This window comes from Doryrhamphus excisus, chromosome 20 (genome assembly GCF_030265055.1).
Source record: "Doryrhamphus excisus isolate RoL2022-K1 chromosome 20, RoL_Dexc_1.0, whole genome shotgun sequence".
NCBI classification, from domain to species: domain Eukaryota; kingdom Metazoa; phylum Chordata; class Actinopteri; order Syngnathiformes; family Syngnathidae; genus Doryrhamphus; species Doryrhamphus excisus.
The window spans coordinates 13,277,390-13,305,260 of record NC_080485.1 but is presented as its reverse complement, the minus strand read 5'-3'; the positions used below and the strand labels follow the sequence as shown (position 1 = coordinate 13,305,260).

General features: G+C 38.4%; 1 protein-coding gene across 3 annotated transcripts in view; it reads right to left on the bottom strand.

Annotated features, from left to right (window-relative positions):
* The window catches only part of grid1a (glutamate receptor, ionotropic, delta 1a), a 300,893-nt gene that overhangs the window by 56,779 nt on the left and 216,243 nt on the right, over window positions 1-27,871 (bottom strand). For all 3 annotated transcript variants that reach the window (XM_058058873.1, XM_058058872.1, XM_058058871.1), the window contains exon 5: window positions 7,464-7,517. In XM_058058873.1, the coding sequence (XP_057914856.1) occupies window positions 7,464-7,517 (54 nt within the window). The remainder of the gene's footprint in view (window positions 1-7,463; window positions 7,518-27,871) is intronic.

Here is a 27,871-nt window from a genome sequence, read left to right as displayed (position 1 = left end):
GTCATTTGTTTATTTCATTCCAGTACCGGCTATATAAATAAGCCACTGCTGTACTTTTGCATAGTAAAGTACACGTTGCGGTGCTCCACTGTGTATATTTTTGAATCCAAATTACTGTAAAACTACCAAACTGTTAAAGTAAAACGTGGATTTGGGTAACATCGTCAGAGTGTGTCCACTCTCCTTAAACTGTAATCGCAAAACCTTTCACCGTTGTCTTTTCATCCAATTACTTTGGAGCTATTAGGTGCTCCCTGGAGCGAAAATACTCGCTATAATGCCAATCAAGACCCTCCGATCAGGGGGTTCCTCTCACTGGCTCTCATAAAGCCTGGAGCACCATTTCTCATCAGCGTTTTCATTACGTGAGGGAGTCGTTCTCAGAAGTGTGGAACACATGATAGCGAAGATAGCGAAGGACGAGGGCTGACAGAGCTCTGAGTGATTGCAGAAGGGTATTTTCACAATATGTGGTTGTGCTTTCTTCACAAAAATAGACAAACAACCATTCACACTCACATTCATACCTATGGACAATTTAGAGTCGCCAAGTAACCCAAGTTGAAATATTAAAAAAGTTGCCATAAAGTTGTAATATAATGATAAACCAACTAAATCTAGAATTACAGTAACTCTGGGAATGTTAAATATTATGGGAACAAAGACCAAATATTACCAGAAGAACATGTAGTATGAAGACTCATTCTTTTTCTACCGCTTATCCTCACAAGGGTCGCGGGGGGTGCTGGAGCCTATCCCAGCTGTCTTTGGGCGAGAGGCGGGGTACACCCTGGACTGGTGGTCAGCCAATCACAGGGCACATATAGACAAACAACCATTCACATTAAAGAAGTTGCCATAAAGTTGTAATATAATGATAAACCAACCAAATCTAGAATTACAGTAACTTTGGGAATGTTAAATATTAAAGAAATATTATGGGAACAAAGTCCAAATATTACTAGAAGAACATGTAGTATGAAGACTCATTCATTTTCTACAGCTTAGCCTCACAAGGGTCGTGGGGGTGCTGGAGCCTATCCCAGCTGTCTTTGGGCAAGAGGCAGGGGTACACACTGGACTGGTGGCCAGCCAATCACAGGACACATATAGACAAACAACCATTCACACTCACATTCATACCTATGGACAATTTGGAGGTGCAAATTAACCTAGCATGTTTTTGGAATGTGGGAGAAAACCGGAGTGGAATTGAACCCTGGTCTCCTAGCTGTGAGGTCTGCGCGCTAACCACTCGACCATCGTGCCACCCTGCAGTACAGTTAAAAAAGAGAATTTGTGTCTCAGTGACTTACGAGACGTTACCTGCACAATATACCCTTTAAGTACTTGTTGTACACATCTCTACACAAAACACGTATTATTAAGTATCTTTAAATGGCATTCTGTTGTACACATAAGCCAACGGCCACCAGTTTACTGATGTTACTCGTCATTCCTCCTCATCGTCTTCCATCATTCACTACAATCGCTCACTGCTGTTCCATTTGCAGCATTCAATATTCATAATGGTGAGCTGGTCTCAGATTAACATGTCCTCCAGTGGATGCGGGAGTCCAATGAAATGTTAGGCCACGTCTGTTGGGAATGCTGGGGACCAAAAGAGGGCCGTCACTTGTGGGTCCGGAGATCATGTGTTTGAAATGAATGTCACGGCTGAGTCATCACCAGGGAGCAGAATGGCGGAGCGCACAAGAGACAATTATTTTTATCCCCTGCAAGATTCTAAGATACGACACCACTGCAGTTGGTTTCAGGTCCAACACGCCGACTAGCGTGTCATTAAATGCCATGCAGTTGAAAAATTTATGGTCTAAGATTGCATTTAGTGTAATCATTTTGTCCATTCACATACTTACTGTCGGTTCACATACACAATCTAAACCTTTGTAAGTCAATTCACGCATACATGATGACATCATATGTCATTTACATACAGAAATAGTACATGCATGTGTTTGTTCATACACCAACACTCAACACACTATGTAAACATCCGTCTATCCATTCACATATGCATGGTGTAAATAATCTGTCTCTCCATTCACATATACAGATTATATACACATCTGTTGATACATTCATACACCCACACTGTAAGCATCTGTATGTGCACCCACATACTGTACACACAATGTAAACATACGTCTATCCATTCACATATGCATGGTGTAAATAATCTGTCTGTCCATTCACATATATAGATTATGTACACATCTGTTGATCCATTCATACATCGACACTGTAAGCATCTATATGTGCACCCACATACTGTACACACAATGTAAACATACGTCTATCCATTCACATATGCATGGTGTAAATAATCTGTCTGTCCATTCACATACACAGATAATGTACACATCTGTTGATCCATTCATACACCAATACTGTAAGAATCTATATGTGCACCCGTATACTGTACACACAATGTAAACATCCGTCTATCCATTCACATATGCATGGTGTAAATAATCTGTCGGTCCATTCACATATTCAGATAATGTACACATCTGTTGATCCATACACACACTCACACTGTAAGCATCTATATGTGCACCCACATACTGTACACACAATGTAAACATACGTCTATCCATTCACATATGCATGGTGTAAATAATCTGTCTGTCCATTCACATACACATATAATGTACACATCTGTCAGTCCATTCATATACAACCACCTGTTTGTAAACTCACATATATCCAGTGTCCATTCATGTAAATTGTCTATTCCATATATCAGGGGTCAGCAACCCACGGTTCCAGAGCCGCATGTGGCTCTTCAGACTCTTTGTTGTGGCTCCATTTGCAATGATCAAGTATTTAACACCCGAACTAAACATGTATGTCAACAAATGTAAGCAGTTTATATTTAATTTAGATAGATACTTATGTACATTTATCTTCTATATTAGCAAGATCCGATACTAGCAAGAGTACTCCGGTTTTTCTCCTGTGAACTACTTTGATACCCCAAAATGACATCTAAATTATGTTTTGCGGCTCCAGTTTATTTCCCTTTAGCGAGCAAGGGGGTAAAATGGCTCTTTTTAATAGAAAAAGGTTGCCGACCCCTGTCATATACGTATGTCCATTCACATGTAACGCCTGACTGCTATGGCAAATTCAAAAACCAATTTCAAGAACATTTCTTTTGAAAAAAAAAAACAATAATTTTTAAACTAATAATTCTGATGCACTGCTCGTCCTTCAGATCGCCTCAGGAAGTTCCCAGAAACGAAATTAAGGGCCAATAAAAAACAAGTCAGCGTGCCGTCATTATGCTCCTTACCCTGTCGAGATGTAAAACAATATTTTTACAATAAATTCATGCTAGGGTTGAGTTAAAGGGGTGCCTATTAAAAAAACCTGAAGTGAAAATAAAAACATTTCAGTGAAATTCGCTGTTTTACTGTAGCTCTTTGCGAGACAAGTGCGGCGCTCTGAAGGACAACAAGTGTCATCTCCTTTCAAGGTGAATGCCATCTTCATGGGCAGTTTATTTTGGATAATAAAAAAAAGAAAAGAGGACGCATTACAAGAGAAAGATAACTATAGCTTTTTCATGGTCTTCAGAATGAGGTTGAAAGGTCAGAAGAAGGTAAAAGGGGATGAAGGTTATTGTTAATAACACATCACATTCGCCCTAAAGGGAGCAAATTGCTTCATGCATACTGTAATGTCTGCACATCTGTAACAAAAAGACTTAAAGAAACGTATAAGCCTGAATGTTAAATTAAAAATTACAGTCAGTCACTTATCAAACGGGCTCAGACTGCACAAGACCCCTTTTTGGTGCTGCTTTGTGAAGCATACAAATCCAATAATAGCAATTAAAAAGGTAGCGAGAGAAGCCTTTCACAGTGCTTGAGGCCTCTCTGGGCATTTGCAAATCCATATTTTACCTGCATGCATGAATGAATTGATTTAAAACAATACAAAATAAGGCATTAGTCATTAAATAAGTCAAGTCATTAAAGAATGTCACGTGATTGTACTTGTCAACATGTCCGAAAACGAGTTTATTTTATCTGGCCTGAGTATTACTGATAGTTTGTTAACTTCCTGTGTTTAAATGCCACCAATTTTCTAATAGGGAAAGAAAATGTGTAGAACTAGATTTAACCAGTCGTCATTATACTTTAGTTCAAATTAATGTCAAAATCTCGTCTCCTATTGTTGTTGTGGACCCAGTGTCGTCATCTCATCTCGTAATAATAAAGTAAATAAAGTACAGAAGTAAAAAAAACTGACAGAAACAGCGTATAATATGGAATCAAACTATGGAATGGATTGAGTAAGGAAATCAAACAATGCACAACGATGAGCCAATTCAAGAAATAATACAAGCAGTTGATGTTTGCTAAATACAAGGATGAAGAGTCTTGAACCAGTCATGATGTGCTATATATATCACTATATTGACACTTACTATGGTACACATTATGTCATTGGATGCTCATATCACCTTGTACTTCGGTACGTGACAAAAAAATAAAATCAAATAAAATTAAATTAATAAAAATTAATAACATAAAAACATTTAAAAACATTCATATTGATGCTTACTATGGTACCCAGTATGTCATTGTATGGTCATATCACCTCGTACTTTGGTACGTGACAAAAAAAATCAAATAAAAGTAAATTAATAAAAAATAATAAAAAATAATAAAAATTAATAAAAAAATATTAAAAATTAATACAAATTAATACAAATTAATACAAATTAATACAAATTAATACAAATTAATACAAATTAATACAAATTAAAAAAAAATAAAAATTAATAACATGAAAAAAACATTTAAAAACGTAAATTATATTAGTAAAGCAGGAAGTGAACAAATGTAACAGTTACTGATTGTAAAAGTACCAGATGGAGTGGTAGGATTTAATAAGCTTTGCTTCTTCCTACTCCTTTTGGACATGTGGAACTGTGAACTGATTATGTGATGCATTCAATTGTAATCTGATGCATGTTCAAATGAAATCAAACCATTACCATTACCATTACCAATGTGTAAATAAATGCAGGACACAGGTTTAACAACAACATTCATTAATGATAAACATATATTGACATATATCGCTTGGCATTGGTGTAATTGGCATTCACATTCTGCTGTTGAAATGACCAATTCATTGTTTATTTTGAGATTCTATTGTGTTATACGTAGTAGTAAAAAAGCAGTGGCTGCTAATTCTGGTAAATAAATCAGTGAGGCACATGTGGATTGCAAGAATACTAAAAGCCGCATTAACCTTTACCAATCAATATTTGCCCCCTTGGTTAACAAACAAGCAGCAATGGACAGCATCTTTGTACTGTAACATGAAAACATAGCAACGGCTTCTTGCAAGAATTACAATAAAAATACACTATATTATGTTTCAAGGGGGAGTATTTTCTAGCAACATGACAGGGGTATAATAATGGATGAACTGATTTGTTGGAACTCATTGATTACTCATGTCTGCAGCGGAGGCAAAGTGGATTGCACTACTATAGATTCAGCCTTTGCTGTCTAAAGAAGACAACATGACGCCAGACATGGGGAACTGAGCGACAGTTGCCCGATGGCAAAAAAAAAAAGGCAGTATTTTTCGACTTGGCATGGAAACAAGAGTGCAGAACATTCAGAAAATGGCTTTAAGAACAAAAGTCTGCCATAACTTGAATGAGATTATTGAGATTAGAGATTATTGTGTTACTTTGATAGATATGATATAGTCCAAGGATACAATAGCCATGTTTACATGAGGAGTTTTTGTCTTTCTGAATGGAATCTTTCCGGATGACCTTTCCGAAAGCAATGGTACACATATTGTAATATTCCAATTGTGTGTATATATGCGCTGCTATAATCAACCAGAATAGTCAATGGGGCATACGCAGTAAAACGTAAACACCAACATCACGTGACACCGACTTCCTTGGGTTTTTCTTTCCCTTGTTGGAATAACTCCGTATTGCCAGTTTTTCGTTCATCCGGTCTTGAAATTTAGTTTGAATTAAAAAAAAACTTTCCGCTGCAGTCCAGTCCCGATTGCTCGACTCCATTTTTAAAACCGAACAACATCTCGAGCTGCGTGTTATAGCTGAGCATTCGCTGAAAGAACGCACTCGGGAACAGGAAAAGATAAAGTTCAATTTTGCTAATATTTTATAATTAAATTCGGCATATGTTTTATATAGATATATATTTTCTTTTTTAATAAAACCGGACTTAATAATGTGAATAAAGTATAGAAGGGTTTAGATCAGGGGTGGGCAAACTACGGCCCGGGGGCCACATCCGGCCCGCCAACATACAACCTGGCATCATGGCCTGAGCCAACCTTTTGATGGTTTTATCAATTTCGTTTTTTTACATGGTCTGTTGTTTACAAAGTGCTCCTGAAAAAAGGGACACAAGCACATAATAATAATAATAATAATTATTATTATTATTATATTATTATATTATTACAATTACTATTAGAACTATTATGATTATTATAATTATTATATTAATGCTAATTATTATATTAATTATATATAATATTATTGTTATATTTGCATATTTTACATAATAATAATATAATAATTATTGTTTTAATTTTATTGTAATTATTATAATATTTTATTATTTTTAAAATATTTAAATATAAATATAAAATAATAAATAATAATAGCAGATTGCATGACAATTTTACAGATACAATAATACCAGGTGGACTGTTACGTGTAAAATATATAGTCTGCCCCCCCCGTAAATTTTGTCATATCAATGCGGGCCGCGAGTCAAAAAGTTTGCCCACCCCTGGTTTAGATTCTGTTCCACAGATGGCGGTAATGCACATGAAAGCTGCTTGCTAACCGAAAAAACAACAGAAGAAGAAGAACGCAGTCTGACAACTTTCCGTTTGAGCGGGTACAAGATATCTCAATCGGATTGGGGAAAGGAATATTCCACCCCTGGGAATCCGATCATATATTCATTCGGATTGACATTTTTTTTTTCGGAATGAGGTGTATACAAAGGTTACATTCTTTCCGTTTGAGCAAATAATCCAAAGAGAATTGGAATATTTGGGTCCATGTATACGTGGCTGATGTTTCTGCATGATAAACGGAAACAAGTTTTTCTTTATCTTTTTTTTTCTGTAGTCGGCGAGCTCCTGCTGGGAACTGACATACTAATTGTGAGGCAGGTCAACTGGGAGCGACCCTTTTTATTCCCTTTCATCCGCTGATTTTCAAGATAATTGGAGAAATCATAGGGAACATACAGAGTGGCGCACTTGACTGTTGCGTGCTATTATGTCCATTTTCAGGGGAGCATTTAGAGCTGAAAGAAAGGCTGATGTACAACATCCTGCCAAGGGTACGGTCACACGGACAAACAACAAAGAAATGCGTCGACTCAGCTTTGTTTGTGGTTTGGACTCACCTCGTTGGCATAGACCCAGTGACTGTCCTTGGATGCCAGGTTGGTTTCCACAGCCTGGAAATAGAAAGCAAAAGAGAACATTGAGTGTGGGAGGTGGGATGGGGGGGGGGGGGGGGGGGGTGTTAGCGAATAGAGCTTTTAAAAACATGATGAGAAATTCATGGAGGTCAGGTCAGTCAAGCCTCGCCGCTTTGTTATTTTTTGTGATTCAAGATGACGGGGAAAATATTTCATCCAGAAATTTTGAAAAATGAGAACTAAACTTGATAGACATCCGTCTATCCATTCACATATGCATGGTATACAGATAATGTACACATCTGTTGATCCATTCATACACCCACATTGTAAACATCTTTTTATGCACCCGCATATTGTATACACAATGTAAACATACGTCTATCCATTCACATACGCATGGTGTAAATAATCTGTCTGTCCATTCACATACACATATAATGTACACATCTGTTGATCCATTCATACACCCATCTACATGTGCACCCGCATACTCTACACACAATGTAAACATACGTCTATCCATTCACATACGCATGGTGTAAACATCTGTCTGTCCATTCACATACACATATAATGTACACATCTGTTGATCCATTCATACACCCACACTGTAAGCATCTATATGTGCACCTGCATACTGTACACACAATGTAAACATACGTCTATCCATTCACATACGCGTGGTGTAAACATCTGTCTGTCCATTCACATACACATATAATGTACACATCTGTTGATCGATTCATACACCCACACTGAAAACATCTATATGTGCACCCGCATACTGTACACACAATGTAAACATACGTACGTCTATCCATTCACATACGCATGGTGTAAACATTTGTCTGTCCATTCACATACACATATAATGTACACATCTGTCGGTCCGTTCATATACAAACGCCTGTTTGTCAATTCACATACACCCAGTGTCCATTCATGTAAATTGTCTATTCCATATACCAGGGGTCAGCAACCCACGGCTCCTGAGCCGCATGTGGCTCTTCAGCCTCTTTATTGTGGCTCCCTTCGCAATGCTCAAGTATTTAACACCCGAACTAAACATGTTTGTCAACAAATGTAAGCAGTTTATATCTAATTTACATAGATACGTATGTACATTTATCTTCTATATTAGCAAGATCCGATACTAGCAAGAGTACTCGATCAACTCCGCTTTTTCTCCTCTGAACTAATTTGATACCCCGAAATTCCCTCTAAATTCCCTGTTTTTGAATTATGTTTTGCGGCTCCAGTTTATTTTCCTTTAGCGAGCGAGGGAGTAAAATGTCTCTTTTGATAGAAAAAGGTTGCCGACCCCTGTCATATACGTATGTCCATTCGAAAACCAATTTCAAGATAATTTCTTTTGAAAACACAATAATTTTTAAAGTAATAATTCTGATGCACTGCCCGTCCTTCAGATCGTTCCCAGAAACGAAATTAAGGGCCAATAAAAAACAAGTCAAACAAGAGCCGATAGTAGCAAGAGTACTCGATCAACTCCGCTTTTTCTCCTCTGAACTATTTTGATACCCCAAAATTCCCTCTAAATTCCCTGTTTTTTTGGGAATAATGTTTTCCAGCTCCAGTCTGTTTTGCGAAAAATGAGAACTACACTTGGCTTCCTGTATATGCATTTTGTTGTTTGTCTTTCTTTACTACTACTACTACTACTACTACTAATATCGCTACTACTAACATGCCCCTATGGCTTCTTTCATTTCAAGTACAGCATCCATCCACCTGTCTTTGTTGTACAAATGCACATTCCCTGCAGTGATACACACACACACACACACACACACATTAGACATGAAGGTGACCTTCAGCTCCTGTCTATTCTTCACTTCACAGTACCGCCATTACCTGTGAACTCTTACCTGCGGTATGTTAAACGTTCAGTTAAACGCAACTACATACGACGCTCTCATTTCTCCACATAAGCAACGCGTCTTTAAGTTTTTGCGCTAATGTTTTCGCAGCAACATTTTGCTGGCTTTTCGCTCTCCATTTGAATTTCAGAGCAGTCGTGCGCAAATGAGGTTTTCCTGGAGATGTGTGGTCTCAAGCGTGGAGGTAAATATTGCTTTTGGACTCCAATGGACATCTTTCAGCTTGATGAAATGTGGAAATGAGAGAGGCGTTAAACTCTTAAGCGTGACTGTTCGGAGGTTGGAGGAGAAGATTAGCCGCATGCTGGTTCTCCAAATCACGCTAGCTTTTTATGAAGGAGTGCCGGCAAGGCAGCGCTGGGAGAAAAACTTGTTACAAGCTTGCTGGAACGTCAATGATTTTTTTTTCTTATTTGTGTTTTGTGATTTATTTATTATTTTTTTCCATGTCCTTCTTTGACATCATTATAAAAGGTAGACAGGAGATTACATTACGGATCCGAATTTTAAAACTAGCTCAAAAATTACAATTTTAGCCATCAAGAGCCAACAGTGCAAAATGTACGGTAAATTATTGCAAGTTTTCAATTGATCTTAAAATAATAATCTAATTATTATTGGAGCTCGGCTGCACGGGGGTAGAGTGGTTAGCGCGCAGGCCTCACACTATGTTTCAAAAACAAATTACAAATTGTTTCTTGTTGGAAAAAAACAGCTGGTTTTGTTTTGCATGCAGTGTGGGACCTCGGTTAACATATGCCTCAGTTAGCATGGTTTTTTTTTACGTCATAATTTTGTTTTGGCTGCACGGCGGTCGAGTGGGTAGCGCGCAGACCTCACACTATGTTTGCAAAACAAATTACAAATTGTTTCTTGTTCATGACTTGTTTTTGGGAGAAAAAAAAACAAACACAAAATGACTTTGTATCACGATTTCAATATCAGTGAAATTATCAACTGGTTTTGTTTTGCATGCAGCGTGGGACCTCGGTTAACATACGCTTCGGTTAGCATGTTTTTTTTTGTTTGTCGTCATAATTTTGTTTTGGCTGCACAGCGGTCGAGTGGTTAGCGTGCAGACCTCACACTATGTTTGCAAAACAAATTACAAATTGTTTCTGTTTTTTGGGAAAAAAACAAACACTAAATGAGTTTGTATCACGATTTCAATATCAGTGAAATTATCAACTGGTTTTGTTTTGCATGACCTCGGTTAACATACGCCTCAGTTAGCATGTTTTTTTATGTGATAAATGTTGTTTTGGCTGCACGGTGGTTGCGTGGTTAGCGCACAGACCTCACAGCTAGGAGACCCGAGTTCGATCCCACCATATCTGTGTGGAGTTTGTATGTTCTCATAGGCATGAATGTGAGTGTGAATGGTTGTTTGTCTATATGTGCACTGTGATTGGCTGGCCACCAGTCCAGGGTGTACCCCGCCTCTCGCTCAAAGAGAGCTGGGATAGGCTCCAGCACACCTGCAACCCTCGTGAGGAATTTAGAATTTTGTTTTGGCTGCACGGTAGCGAGTGGTTAGCGCGCAGACCTCACAGGTAGGAGGCCCGAGTTCAATCCCACCCTCGGGCAATCTCTGTGTGGAGTCTGCATGTTCTCCCATGCATGCGTGGGTTTTCGCCTCTCACCCGAAAACAGCTGGGATAGGCTCCAGCACACCCGCGTAATGATAAACAATAGAAAATGAATGAATGAATGTTGGTGCTAATTCTACATCAACAGCAGTATTGGTTAGTTTTTCAGTGTTTCATAAGAATGGAGCACCGTGTGGCACACAGTGACATGTGGCCTATGATGATAAAGTGGGTTGCTCATTATGATTCCAAACAAGCCCCACTTAGAACACAATGGCCGCCTCCCGCTTCGACACAATTCCTCCATGTTCTAATGCGCCTAATCACCCTTTTTCCTAATCGAATCGGATAGAATCGAGCAACCCCCCTCCTCGACTGGAATCTATCACAGCTTTGGAAAATTCACTCAGGAGTTGAAACGCCGTCAACAAGCCCTGCTGAGTCATTTTGGCGTTTTGCGCGGCGGCGTTGAAAAGATGATGCAAAGGGGGAAACTCTGGAGAGCGACGCCGTTTCTGCACAAGAAAGGCGGCACAAGACGACAGCCTCAAGTGACATCTGAGGAATATTCCCCCGCTAAGATCTCTCATCAGAGAGACAGAGAAGCCCAAGGCGTGTTCTAATACGCCCGCCATAGCACAAAGGCGGCCTGGGAATGCCAAGTCCAATTTAAAGAGGAGGAAGCCAGGAAGGGATTGAGAGGAACTGCGGTAGCATATGTGGAAACAGGTGTGGGGTGGAGCTTGGACACGCTCCAGACGGATAAGTTTCTCTGGTGGGAAAACATTTAGGAGGATTATTTGGTGCAAACAAAAATACAGTAGAGTCCCACTTTCACCATCTGGGACGGTGAAAAAAAATTTACAACACTTTTTGATTGTCCATTTTCACTTTGATATGGGACGCATTCAGTTTTTTAACCTATATATGGTAATGGAAATGGTTTTATTTCATTTGAACATGCATCAGATTACAATTGAATGCATCACATAATCAGTTCACAGTTCAGAAGCATTCATTCATTCATTTTCTACCGCTTTTCCTCACGAGGGTCGCGGGGGGTGCTGGAGCCTATCCCAGCTGTCTTCGGGTGAGAGGCAGGGTACACCCTGGACTGGTGGCCAGCCAATCACAGGGCACATATAGACAAACAACCATTCACACTCACATTAATACCTTTAATGGACGATTTGGAGTCGCCAATTAACCTAGCATGTTTTTGGAAAACCCACGCATTCACGGGGAGAACATGCAAACTCCACACAGAGATGGCCGAGGGTGGAATTGAACCCTGGTCTGCGCACTAACCACTCAACCGCCGTGCCGCTCGTAGGAAGAAGCAAAGCTTATTAAATCCTACCCCTCCATCTGGTACTTTTACAATCAGTAACTGTTACATTTGTTCACTTCCTGCTTTCCTAATATAATTTAAGTTTTTTTTATTATTATTTATTTTTATTTATATATATTTTAATTATTTCTTATAATTAAAAAAAATAAAATTTTGTTGATTTATTTTTGTATAATTGTTTATAAATTTTTCAAATTTTTTGTCACGTTCCGAAGTACGAGGTGATATGACCATCCAATGACATAATGGGTACCATAGTAAGTGTCAATATAGTGATATATATAGCACAATGCTATGGCTTTTTAACGTAGTCCTAGCATATAAGTGTTTCAAATGTATTTCTTCCCTGAGATCATATTTCTCCTCTCTTGTAGAGAAGTATTGGATGACATTTTTAGCTAATTGGTTATTTTTAGCCTTATACATTATTTTAGCTATTTGAAGATAAACTATATCAGCAAGTTGAAGTATTTGTGATTTTAGAAATAAGAAGTTAGTATGTTCTATGTAGGCGGCATTATGAATTATCCTTACTGACCTTTTTTGCAGTACATTTAGCGAGTGAAGATTGCTTTTATAGTTATTAGCCCATATTGCTACACAATAAGTAATATATAGTAGAACCAGAGAGCAATAAAGAGTGTGGAGTGATTTCTGATTGAGAACAAGTTTAGCTTTGTTCAATACTGAAATAAATATATACAATACATATACGCCAATTAGCGCTAGTGTTTGGACTCTATATATCTTACTAACATATAATGGTTAGAGATTAAGCATAAAACCAACCTCCGGAATAAATGACTTTTTTTTTCCAAGGCCAGGCATCATCCACGCTAATGAAGGTGAAAGTAAATGAGCACTACATTAAAAACAGATCATGACTCCCATCATGTCGTTAGCTTCCCAAAGACTTGTCGTGGAGCTAAAGCAGCTAGCATCCGCTGGAATAGCGTACGCCATGCCGCTAAAGCAGCATGATGCTAACTTAATAAAGCTAGCTTCTATTAGCTGCTGTTAGCTTCCTAGCGTATGTCACTGTGCTTGCGCTGCTAGCTTTTCTTAGTAGCTTCATACCTTCGCACAAGTTTTTTATGTGTATTTTTTTCAAATGTTATATTAATATTATTAATATTACTTTATATACTATTAATATATACTTTTTATACCTGACTGCTGTGCCCAGCCTCGCTTTTACTCATGTTTTAACTGTGTATAAACGAATGAATGTTGTATTTTAATGTATCTTTTACTGCTTTTAGTCAACTCTATTTTTCTGTAAAGTATCTTTGAGTATTTTGAAAAGGGCTATACAAATAAAATGTATTATTATTATTATTAATAATATTATTATTCTTCTTATTATTATTATTATTATTATTATTATTATTATTATTATTATTAAACGCTTATAACAATTCCCACTGAACTGTGATTCCTAGTTTTTCTGTACTTTTCCCACAGTTCTAATGATTACATAATAAGTAGGAAGCAAAACGATTTAAACACTACACACTTGAAAAGTAGACCTTAGCATAATGTTGTATTTTAATGTATCTTTTACTCTGTTTACTTGCTTTTAGTCAACTCCATTTTTCTGTAAAGTACCTTTGAGTATTTTGAAAAGCGCTATACAAATAAAATGTATTATTATTATTATTATTATTATTATTATTATTATTATTATTATTATTATTATTATTATTATTATTATTATTATTATTATTATTATTATTATTAAACGCTTATGACAATTCCCACTGAACTGTGAGTCCTAGTGATTCTGTACTTCATTTTCCCACAGTTCTAATGATTACATAATAAGTGTGAAGCAAAACGATTTAAACACTACACACTTGAAAAGTACACCTTAGCAGAGGATGAATTTGCATTTCTGAAGGGATTCCCTTTTGGGAGGCACCCGGCATAAATTGAACACACTTTTTACACCAGAGGGAAATCTAGGTTGTGAATCTTTGATGATGAACTTCCATTGGCAAGCTAATAGATGCTAATGGATGGAGATAATTAACTGCGGGGACAGCGACTAGAACACCAAAAAAGCTGTATTTTAAAATATTTTAATGACACAAGCTTTAAAAAAAAAAACACGATACAGAGAATATATAAATAATTTATCGAATATATTTATGTAATACTTCATTAATTCATTTTGGAGGGCCATTAACAGAAATGGACTACCATGTCAGAAAAAAAATCTATAAAATATTTTTATATAAAAAAATAATTCGCTGTATTTATGAGTTGTACATAATATTGTAATTATTATATTTAAATAAATGTACATCATATATTGATATATTTTTAGCCCAATATTTATGTATTTTTCACACATTTTTCTACTGTAATGAATGTCAGAATTTTTACTAATACTACTTGCTATTAATAATTAATCATATTAAGTTTATGAAATGTTAAATCAAATAATTTCTGTAATTATTGACATATTTTTACATATTTTTTTTAATTTATTCAATCTTGTCAGTATAATTATTCAAGTAAAAATAGATAAATAAAACATCAAGATGTGTTGTCCCGGAAATGTCTGTACTTAATTGCATTTGGGACTTTTTTTTAATACTAATACTAGTTGCTATTAATAATTACTCAAATTAAGTTTATGAAATCCATGTTAAATCAAATAATTTCTGTAATTATTGACACATTTTTACATATTTTTTAATTTATTCAGTCTTGTCAGAATAATTATTCAAGAAAAAATAGATAAATAAAACATCAAGATGTGTTGTCCCGGAAATGTCTGTACTTAATTGCATTTGGGACTTTTTTTTATACTAATACTACTTGCTATTAATAATTAATCATATTAAGTTTATGAAATCCATGTTAAATCAAATAATTTCTGTAATTATTGACACATTTGTACATATTTTTTAATTTATTCAATCTTGTCAGTATAATTATTGAAGTAAAAATAGATAAATAAAACATTAAGATGTGTTGTCCCGGAAATGTCTGTACTTAATTGCATTCGGGACTTTTTTTTGATGTTCCGTGACACCATTAAAAGTAAGGTTACTGCACGGTTAAAGAATGAACTGAGAAGAAACAAGTGCAAACAAGTAAGAAGCATTCATTTAAAGTTATACTTTAATGCATCTGGGCAGGTAAGGAGCGCCTGTGGTCAAAAAAACGAAGAATGTTATGTAAATGCATGTGAATAATGCATGTCGCCTTCAGATTTCAGGTGCGAGCATCCCAGCAATGAAAGCGCCCCGACTTTTAATGAAGCACACAACTTCCCTTTTTCACGCAGCAAAATACATCTAGGGTTTTACCGGGATAAATATGTAAGTAGGCGCTACGAACAGAAATCTGTCAAAGAACTTCTTAAAACAGTTGGAAGCCCAAATGGAGTAGAAGGGGAAGAGAGCTGACCTCGTCACCTTGTTTTGCTGTTACAATGAGAAGACATGACTGCTCCTTTTGAAAGAAATGGAGAGACTTTGATATGCCGGGCCGGGCGGACACATTAGCATCACATTAGACGAGGAGCAGCTTCTCCATCAAGCCAAATGTCATGCTGAGACATGACAAACATGTCTGATGAAGCCTCTTTCTTCTCTTATGTCAATCAAGGCCTCTGAGGAAGCATCGGTGATGTCCACAAGTTGGCCGGCAGTGACTCGCTGTCTAAAGAAGAACGTGGGAAGAATATCCCTTTTAATGCAAATATAGGAATTTTAAGTCCGCTTCAGTATGCATATTTTTTTTTTACCAATAGGCCGTACAGTATTAGTATTAGTATTAGTACAGTGTTAAAGTAACTGCAAAGTAATCAACTTTTACACTTTCTTACATTTCTGTCTTGTTTAAACAAAAACAAAAGTTAACAAAACCACTTATTACGTTTGTTTCTCTCATCTGTAGCGTTTTTGTATCCTCGTTAATGTATTAGTACAGTGTTAAAGTAACTGCAAAGTAATCAACTTTTACACTTTCTTACATTTCTGTCTTGTTTAAACAAAAACAAAAGTTAACAAAACCACTTATTACGTTTGTTTCTCTCATCTGTAGCGTTTTTGTATCCTCGTTAATGTATTAGTACAGTGTTAAGGTAACTGCAAAGTAATCAACTTTTACACTTTCTTACATTTCTGTCTTGTTTAAACAAAAACGAAAGTTAACAAAACCACTTATTACGTTTGTTTCTCTCATCTGTAGCGTTTTTGTATCCTCGTTAAACCGTATTGCTCCTTTTGTCGTATTTTCCCATATATGTCTATTTTACTCCTCCTTCTGTAATGATGCTTTGCTGCCATAACTTATTCTTCCTCCTTCTTTTGGGTGTGACTGCAGGTATTTTTGACGGTGTAACCCATTTCGTCAACATTGTGGGTGCTTTCATACTATTACATTTACCCACTGATGATGCAGCATCAGGAGAAAACCGGGGGCCCAAAGATACTTCAACGTGATCACCCGACGACAAAGGATCAAACCCAGAACCTTCAGGTTTGAGAGTCAACCACGCTTGTTTCGTTAGCAGGGTGTGTGTTGCTTAGAATCAAGCATTCGGGGACTCTGGGGCTGCATGAGTGCTGCTTGCAATGGGGAGCTGTGATTCCTTGTTGAATATAACGGTGCTCACAGAAAATACAGTAAACCTCGGATATATCGGATTCAATTGTTCCCACTGGTTTTGTCCGATATAAGCGCAATTTGTTATATGCGTATACCGGAAAATGTCCGTTTTACGTATATATCGGATTTATATCCGGTATATGCGTAAATCGGATTTTATCCGTTATAAAAAGGCACTTCCTTGACTATGTTTCCAATGTACCTGGACGCGCAGGCAACGCTGCAAACGCTGCAAATGACGTCGTATAGCGGCCTGTCACGATTCGACAAATCGGACCGCCACGATGCGGCCATCCGATATATGGGAAGGAAATTTAATGGAAATGCATTGGAACGGGACTGGAGATTTTGTCCGAAATAGGCGAAATCCGTTATAAAAAATCTGATATATGCAATGAATTTTTATTGGAAATGCATTACAGAAAAATCGGTTCTTTTTTATCTGTCCGTTGTGAGCGAATTTCCGATATATTCGAGTCCGATATATCCGAGGTTTACTGTATTTACTATTTGGTGACAATTTGTTCACTGTTTAGATAATAATGGCTCATTTCTGTAGTATTGAGAAGATATAATATCACGCTTGCTTTTGTCAATGAAGTAACCTTGATACAAGAGCAGATATAATGGACCTATTTCACAAATGGAGACGTTATTAAGCCTCCGGAGTAATTTTCCATGTAACGATACCCTCACCCAGGGAAGGAAGGGTGATATTTCTCTACATGAAGCTCATTTTTTTGTTGGACTGTATTTTCTATGGGCAGCACGGCGGACAAGTGGTAAACGCGCAGACCTCACAGCTAGGAGACCAGGGTTCAATTCCAGTTCCAAATGAGTTGTGGCCTCCTATAGAGCAGTTGCCGCACAGAAAGCTTTCTAGATCTTACAGAATCTGCACCTATTCCAAATGTATTTCCTTAGATTTCCAAAACGGTCGGTTTTAATTTATTCCAATCTGCGGGCACGCCCACTCGACGGTGATTGGTCCCACTCAGTTTGTACAGGTTGTACCGAGTGCGCCCAAGTCAGCGTTCGAATAAACCGAGAATTCAGAACCTGCTTTGGCATTGTAAAATATGAGAATACAACACTCTTAGCGTGCAGACCTCACAGCTAGGAGACCAGGGTTCGATTCCACCGTCGGCCATCTCTCTGTGTGGAGTTTGCATGTTCTCCCCGTGCATGCGTGGGTTTTCTCCGGGTACGCCGGTTTCCTCCCACATTCCAAAAACACGCTAGATTAATTGGCGACTCCAAATTGTCCATAGGTATGAATGTGAGTGTGAATGGTTGTTTGTCTATATGTGCCCTGTGATTGGCTGTCCAGGGTGTACCCCGAAAACAGTTGGGATAGGCTCCAGCACCCCCCGCGACCCTTGTGAGGCTAAGCGGTAGAAAATGAATGAATGAATCTTCGTACTACATGTTCTTCTTGTAATATTTGGACTTTGTTCCCATAATATTTCTTTAATATTTAACATTCCCATAGCTACTGTAATTCTAGATTTTGTTGGTTTATCATTATATTACAACTTTATGGCAACTTCTTTGTTGTGCCTATATGTGATTGGCTGGCGACCAGTCCAGGGTGTACCCCGCCTCTCGCTAAAGACAGCTGGGATAGGCTCCAGCACCCCCGCGACCCTCGTGAGGAAAAAGCAGTAGAAAATGAATGAATGAATGTATTTTCTATACCACTTATCTTGTTCATTATCAGCTGGAGTCGGCAGCTGGCGTTTGATCTTATTTGATGGACCGGCACAATTGACTGTGATCCTATATGGTATCAAAAATTCAGCCTTTAATAACAAGAGGGGGGCGCGCAGTAAATCACGACCACACACAGACCTTATCAAGTATTGAACCGTTTCCTTAGCTACCTTTAGTTCATAATAAAGTTACACCACGTTTCTTCTGAGTTTGGCCTATTTTACAAATGAATCTTATCCACATCATAATCATGAGTTAATCAATTTGTCCTTGGGGGTAAAATATATCAATGCCACATATTCAATCATGTTATGCTTTGAGTGATGGAAGTGTCACAGAAATGATCCAGCTTGGGATCAAAACTTTATCAATTTGTCCTTGGTTCACATACTAGCTCATTCATTCATTTTCTACTGCTTATCCTCACGAGGGTCGCGGGGGGGATGCTGGAGCCTATCCCAGCTGTCTTACTTCTGTAAGGAATACTTCTGTTGATGTAGAATTAGCGCCAACATTCATTCATTCATTTTCTACCGCTTATCATTACGAGGGTTGCAAGGGGTGCTGGAACCTATCCCAGAGGCGGGGTACACCCTGGATTGGAATGTTAAATATTAAAGAAATATTATGGGAAAAAAGTTCAAATATTATAAGAAGAACATGTAGTATGAAGATTCATTCATTCATTTTCTACCGCTTAGCCTCACAAGGGTCGCGGGGAGGGGGGTGGAGCCTATCCCAGCTGTGTTCAGGTGAGAGGCGGGGTACACCCTGGACTGGTGGCCAGCCAATCACAGGGCACATATAGACAAACAACCATTCACACTCACATTCATACCTATGGACAATTTGGAGTCGCCAATTAACCTAAGTTGAAATATTAAAGAAGTTGCCATAAAGTTGTAATATAATGATAAACTAACTAAATCCAGAATTACAGTATCTTTGGGAATGTTAAATATTAAAGAAATATTATGGGAACAAAGTCCAAATATTACAAGAAGAACATGTAGTACGAAGATTCATTCATTCATTTTCTACCGCTTAGCCCTAGCATGTTTTTGGAATGTGGGGGGAAACCGGAGTACCCGGAGAAAACCCACACATGCACAGGGAGAACATGCAAACTCCATACAGAGATAGCCGAGGGTGGGATTGAACTCGGGTCTCCTCGCAGTGAGGTCTTTGCGCTAACCACTCGACCACCATGCAGCCCGGTTCACATAGCTCTTCATCAAAAAACGTCTATGGAATTTTATTCAAAACATTTTAAGATATGTCCGTGCTGATCCAAATTCAACACCAAGCCTTCTTTGTGTTTGATTCCCTCATGTCGTGCTGGCAAGACACGGCTCACAGATGACCACGAGTGTCATCCGGCATGCATGATGCGTGTTTTCACAAACTGCCATGGTGAGTGGGAGTGTCAAAACCGTTGACGCAATGCAAAGTCTACACAGAATCTCATAAACAGGAAGTATGACCAGAAGCGGGATTTTGTTCAACTGGCTTTCACGGAAAAAGCATACAAAGTGCACACGTGTCTAATTAAGCTTCGTCAAAACCTTGGAGTGAAGTCATGACCGGTAAATTAGTCAAATAAATTAAGTACTTGTGCAAATGCTTGTCAGGCCATTTGTGGCGGCATCAAACATGCTAAGGCATTTACACAAGGCTCTGATTTATATCTTTAACGGCGTGCTACGCCCGTAGACCCAAGTTCCACTTTTTATAAAGCTGGTGCGCACATTTCAATACACCTAAAGGAGCACTAAAAATGTAATCTGTCTCTTCGGGATCAATACAACGCTTTGAATAGCGAGTCTTCGCCACATGCTGCTTGCTAGTTAATAAGCTACAGTGATTTTTTTTTTTTTTTTTTTTTTTTTACAGAGAGCCTTTTCTATAACCTCATACTCCCTTCGCTGCTGTGCTATATTTCAAATCAAGTCCAATCACTCGTGGAGAGCGGCCCGAATGTGTAAAAGCAAAGTTTTGTGCAGCTTAACACAAGTTTAATACCGAGCTAATCTCTGGTGCAGGCTGGTCCACACATGTGAGGCGCTTTAATGACTGTGAGAATAGAAAGATAAGCGAGGGCGCGGGGAGGTGATGGGAGGGAGCAACGATGACGGCCGCGTGATCAAAGCCTATATTTTGAAATCACTTACTTCTCCATTAGTTTGATTAATGGATCCAGTCTCCCAGTCAGACGCAGGCAAAGGGCTTGAAAGATGATGCAATTACTGCTTTTTGAATAGCAGGCTGAAAAGGCCTGTGTGAAAGACGCTTCTGTCGGAGATTCTACAGGGCGTCCCGGACAGCTGACGACCACTTCTTCATCCATCTAGCTTCCTCCACAGTCGCCACCCACTGCTACACACCCTGAAGCCCCCCTGCGATTCTTCTTCGATAGCTTCCTCTTTCTCTCGGAGGAAGTCCATCAGGCTTAGCGGCGTGCTTGACTGGGAGCACATCGTACTATATATAGTGATTTGTTTGCATCCGTATGTTTCGGTTTCCTCCCACATTCCAAAAACATGCTAGGATAATTAGCGACTCCAAATTGTCCATAGGTATGAATGTGAGTGTGAATGGTTGTTTGTCTATATGTGGCCTGTGATTGGCTGGCCACCAGTCCAGAGTTTTGCTTCTTCCTGCTACTTTTCAGACATGTGTAGTAATGAGGTGTTGTGTGTATGCATGTATGTGTATGTGTATATATGTATATATACATATATATGTATGTAGATATGTGTGTATGTATATGTATGTATATATGTGTGTATGTATATGTGTATGTATATATATGTATATATACATATATATGTATGTAGATATGTGTGTATGTATATGTATGTATATATGTGTGTATGTATATGTGTATGTATATATGTATATATACATATATATGTATGTAGATATGTGTGTATGTATATGTATGTATATATGTGTGTATGTATATGTGTATGTATATATATGTATGTATACATATATATGTATGTAGATATGTGTGTATGTATATGTATGTATATATGTGTGTATGTATATGTGTATGTATATATACATTTCTATATAAATTTCTATATATATAATTTCTATATATATATATATATATGTATATATATAATGTAACATAGTATGCATGTCTGAAATAAATTAAGAAGAAGAAGAGTGTACCCCGCCTCTCTCCCCAAGACTGCTGGGATAGGCTCCAGCAACCCCCGCGACTCTTGAATGGATACTCAAACAACATTTATAGGCCAGAAAAGTGGCTTTATCTACCTCTGCATGCGCTTTAAAATGTTACTACTGAGCTACAAATGTGTAACTCATGCATATAGTACTCTTATACTTATAGTACATGCTAGTACATGCTGTTGTTGACAATGAACTCATCGGCGGCATTAATGGCATTGCAATGGCACTACAACATTGGTTCTGTTACTACTTATACTACTACGTTATGCAATATACTTTCTCATGCAGTCCAAACCATTGTTAAATTAATAAATAATAAGTTGTTATGTATTTACACGTTAGCCGCTCTCCAATTACCGCTTGCTTCCATTAATGCCACAACCTCTATGCTTAAATTAGAGTTTCTAAGGTAATAACATAAATGCATATATAATCAAGATAGCATAGGAGATGAGATTATAGTACAGAAATGAGGCATATGTTGCGCATGAGTGCATTTTTTCTTCCTATTTATATTTTATGTTCACGTATAAGCCGACCGGAGGTGCATTTTTTTTAAAGCTTTTCATCATGACGTGACCCGGAATTAACTTCACAGGCGATAGGGCGCAGGGAAATAATAACAGCCTTGTCCACTCTGCTATTATGAGCTGCGGTGTGAAGGGGACAGGACCACGGGGGGGGGGACTTGGACTCACAATAATGTGTCGGTGTCGAGACTACTACTGATGAGCTCACCGCCAGGACACTGAACTGGAAAAGGAAACGAAATTAGAGGAGTGAAAACCGACAGGGTCTTTACTTGTCTGGATCTCGGCAAAAACAATCAACACGCAGAAAGGGCAGCAAAACATTTTCAAATGCCAAACAGTATTTTGTTTTTTTCCTCTTTTACTCTCTCTCTTCTGTTGCTTTGACGACTGTGTGTACTCAGTCGGTCGGGTGGGGTGGGGGGTCCCGATTTTGACTGTACGGAGACATCAAATGTCTATTTTACAACCCGTGTGGCAGCTGGCAGACCCTTAAACGCTCGTTTCTTTCTATTTTATTATCTGCTTGTCCAGAGTTGAATGGAACACAAAGACCTTCTAGCTGGTCTGGGACAAGCTCAGCCAAATATTGCATTAATTACTACTGGGTGAAGAACTACGCCCCTTAAGGCGGTCACATCAATGCACTCTAAATGCTGCAATTATAGCCTCAACGTTTATTACATTACATTAGGAAACTCCTTATATTGTATATAGCAATTGAATTTTTTTAATTATAATAGTGATTTGGAGTGCATGAGAAATTGTAAAGATAAACATAGCTCTCTTGACCAAAGGCGGACTTACGAACAACAACAGAAGCATAAGGATAAGGAGCAAAGTGCTCAGTCAGCATTAAAGCCAAATTAAAGCAAGTTAAAGCAATTGCCGCACAGAAAGCTTTCTAGATCTTCCAGAATCTGCGCCTATTCCAAATGTATTTCCGAGGATTTTTCCAAAACGGTCGGTTTTAATTTATTCCAATCTGCGGGCACACCCACTCCACCGTGATTGGTCCCACTCAGTTTGTACAGGTTGTACCGAGCACGCCCATATAAGGAAGTCGGCGTTCAAAGAAACCGAACATTCAGAACCTGCTTTGGCATTGTAAAATACGAGAATACAACACTCTAACAAGGGGTTAGCGCGCAGCGAGGAAATCAGGGTTCGATTCCACACTCGGCCATCTCTGTGTGGAGTTTGCATGTTCTCCCCGTGTATGCGTGGATTTTCTCCGGTTTCCTCCCACATTCCAAAAACATGCTAGGTTAATTAGCGACTCCAAATTGTCCATAGGTATGAATGTGAGTGTGAATGGTTGTTTGTCTATATGTGTTATGTAACACACCTGTAGTAGTTTCACTGGTAATTTGAGACGGTTATATGCTTTTGTAGAAGTTTTTAGTAAAACTCCTCCCATTCAGTGTGGAAGTGGTAAATATTTAGCTTCTTACTTAGCTCCTTACTTTTTCGCCACTCAGTTTTCAAACCTTTTCTTAAGTTTAGAAATAAATTAGAGGCTAACTAGTTAGCTTGGTAGCTTGCTATGCTTAAGCGACGACTGTCTCTTGTGTCCCTGTAGAGATCGCGTTAGTGTACTGCATTAGTGCCGCCATTATTTTATATTAGTGAGGATGGATGGTAGACTGATGTCGACTACAACAAGGAACTTTCCAAATGCTAATATGTGAGTTATTATTATTATGTCTTATTATTACTTGTGTTTACTACAGTCTGGGTAATCCGGGTAACAAAGTCAGGTGGGATAGGCTCCAGCATGCCCGCGACCCTCTTGAAGATAAGCGGTACAGAAAATAAATAAATTAATGAATTCACCAACGAAGCTCAGCTGCACGGCGGTCGAGTGGTTAGCACACAGGCCTCACAGCAAAGCCTCACACCTGAGTTCAATTCCACCCTTCAGGAACTCCGGTTTCCTCCCACATTCCAAAAACATGCTAGGCTAATTGGCGACTCCAAATTGTCCATAGGTATGAATGTGAGTGTGAATGGTTGTTTGTCTATATGTGCCCTGTGATTGGCTGGCCACCAGTCCAGGGTGTACCCCGCCTCTCGCCCGAAGACAGCTGGGATAGGCTCCAGCATCCCCTGCAAGCCTCGTGAGGATAAGCGGTAGAAAATGAATGAATTTGTGTTAGGTTATTTTTTGAGTGTTAGGTTGCTGCATGATGATTTTAACCTTCTATCTAAGACATGGGTAGGAAAACTGTAGAAAAGCTGTGGAAAATGAATGAATGAATGAATGAATGAATGAATGAATGAATGAATGAATGAATGAATGAATGAATGAATGAATGAATGAATGAATGAATGAATGAATGAATGAACGAACGAACGAACGAACGAACGAACGAACAAACAAATGAACGAACGAACGAAAATGGCAACCAATGAAGTAACCCTAAACCCTGAAGATGAAGCTAATAATGGGAGGAGACATTCTGAACCAAAACGTCCACAACCAATTTTTAAGTACTCCAAACAGAACATAACAATACTTCTTCACAAAACATAACTTCCTTGGCAAGAGTACCAGGGTTAGTTGGCACTTTTCCTCTCAACCGGAGAGAAGGTACTGTTTTTGGCACAGACTGGCGCTAAGCATGTCCTGCTGAGCTCATTATCACGTTAGCATTTACACTCATTCTCACCAAGAGTGCTCTTTAGGTTTTATAGCAAAACACAGTTAGGGATTTCCTTTTTGCACTCCAACCGCAAAACAAATCCACTAATGGAGTCACACTTGTGGATCCCCCACTCCTCCTCTGAGAATGGCACCGTTTTTTTTGCACTCAGTGTTGAACGGCGGGCCTAATTGAATAATTTGGGACGGAATCCGACGTGATTACAGCAAGTCGACTCATCCTTCGAAAAGGAACAATAAAGAGAGTATTTGCGCCCCTTTAGTGTGACACACGGGGGTGTTTTGGGGTCTCGTCTTGGGTATAAATCACCGGTGAAACAGTGTCATTAAAGTGCAGTTAGGTTTAAGCTCAATAAGTAAGTGATGAGAAGAGAGGTGGCATTATAATGATTGTTTCGCTTTCGATTAAGGCAGGGGTCTCAAACACGCGGCCTGCGGCACTAGTTTAATGTTAGTGCGGCCTGTGCAAGTTTGATATGGATGCTGTATGGTATCATGTACCCAGAAAAAATGATTACGTTTGATTAATGTTCATGTTGAAGGTTAGTATAAATGTGACTATAGTCGTGTTTTGTCATGTCTACAGGGCTCTAATAATGCTTTGTTCATTTTAATCTGAAAAAAAAAAAATTGTCTACCCACCAACTATATGTGGTTTCTTAAGTTTTTATTATTTGCCATTTTATTATTATTATTATTATTATATTTATTTATTTATTTATTTATTCCTGATTGATTTATTTTCTTTATTCTTGATTTGTTTATTTATTTTTCATCTTATTTTGTGAAGAAAAATAAAAAGTAAGATATTTGAGAACAGTGGAAGTTTTATTAGAGCTTTTGTTGTGGAAAATTGTTTTTTTTTTAATTTTTTTGTTTTTAATAAATGCGTTTTTTTTTTTTGTTTTTTTTTGGAAAACCTGATGCGGCCCAGTCTCACCCAGACCCGAGCTCCAGTGGCCCCCAAGTAAATTGAGTTTGAGACCCCTGGATGAAGGGGAAGAAAAGAACGGAATTAGCTTCCCCATCCATATACTGTATGCAGCCACCCACCTGACCATCCGTATATACATCCATACATACAGTTAAATCCGCCCACTTAAGACATAAGACCATGTTTTAATGTGCACAAATTATGTATGCATATAATTTCCATGCTCCATAAACAAACCTGTGAATAGCATCAAAAGACACCAAATACTTAATTGTAGCAGACTACGTAGAAACAGGAGAGAAAAGGGCAAAAAAAAAAAAAGTACTTATATGCTTTCTGCTGCGGCTGTGTGCTGCACTTTAATTGAACATTCTCTCAAGAGCCTTTTTTTTTTTTTTTTTTGCATAGACTACGTATTAGAAAACACAGGCGCATTTGTTTTCCAAGTGGTTGGCTTTGCAATTACCCCTCTCTTTATATTTTTAGACTCCACTTCGAGAGAATAGGGACAACATATTCATGGTACCCAACTCTCTTTCTCACTCTGACAGTATTGTGTGCTTTTGGTATAATTGCATGTCATGTGATGCTGCAGGGAGACAAATATACACAGCTCTGAGGGTGTTCATGTTTGGAAAGGGACTGTTTGTAAGGTTCTGCATCAAATACTGTACATCACACATGCAGGAAAAAAATAACCCGGTATAATGTATGTGGAACCAAAATGGCTTGAGGGGATGGTTTGGATTTTTGACATGAAGTTGTATGACATCCAATCAGAACTGTAGTGCATCAACGGTAACTTACCCTCCACTAAATAACATTTTAGCATAATTATTTTTCTCTAAGTGTTTCTTTGTTGTTCAGGTTGTATTGATTGTCTCCTTTTAAATTGTACCTGGGCTGCACGGTGGGTGAGTGGTTAGTACACAGCTTGGAGACCCGAGTTCAATTGCTAGTTTAATTCAAATGCTAGGCTAATTGGCGACTCCAAATTGTCCATAGGTATGAATGTGAGTGTGAATGGTTGTTTGTCTATATGTGCCCTGTGATTGGCAGGGTGTACCCCGCCTCCCGGCCGAAGACAGCTGGGATAGGCCCCAGCATCCCCTGTAGAAAATAAATGAATGAATGAATTTGTGTTAGCTTATTTTTTTAGTGTTAGGTTGCTGCGTGATGATTTTAGCCTTCTATCTAAGACAGGGGTAGGAAAACTGTAGAAAAAAAACTGTAAAAAACTGTAGTCCAGAGTGTACCCCGCCTCTCGCCCGAAGACAGCTGGGATAGGCTCCAGCACCCCTGCGACCCTTGTGAGGATAAGCGGTAGAAAATGAATGAATGAATAAATTAAGTATTATTTGGGCGGCACGGCGGATGCGTGGTTAGGGCACCGGCCACACAGATAGTAGACCCAAGTTTGATTACACCCTCGGGTATCTCTGTGTGGAGTTTGCATGTTCTCCCTGGGTTTTCTCCGGGTACTCCCACATTCCAAAAACATGCTAGATTAATTAGCGACTCCAAATTGTCCATAGGTATGAATGTGAGTGTGAATGGTTGTTTGTCTATATGTGCCCTGTGATTGGCTGGCCACCAGTCCAGGGTGTACCCCGCCTCTCATTGGTTTCTTGTCTATTTTGGAGCTAGCAGCTGATTTTGCCTTGACATTACGGCAGATCATGAAAACCCAAAATTCAGTGTCTCAATAAGAATATTGTGGAAAAAAGTTCATGATTGGAAAGTCACGGCATCACACCTGAATGAGCTAATTACCTGCAAAAGCACCTGCAAATGTTTCCTGAGCCTTTAAATGATCTCTCAGTCCGGGTCAGTAGGCTACACAATGATTGGGGAAGACAGATTTCCAGGAAACAGTCCCT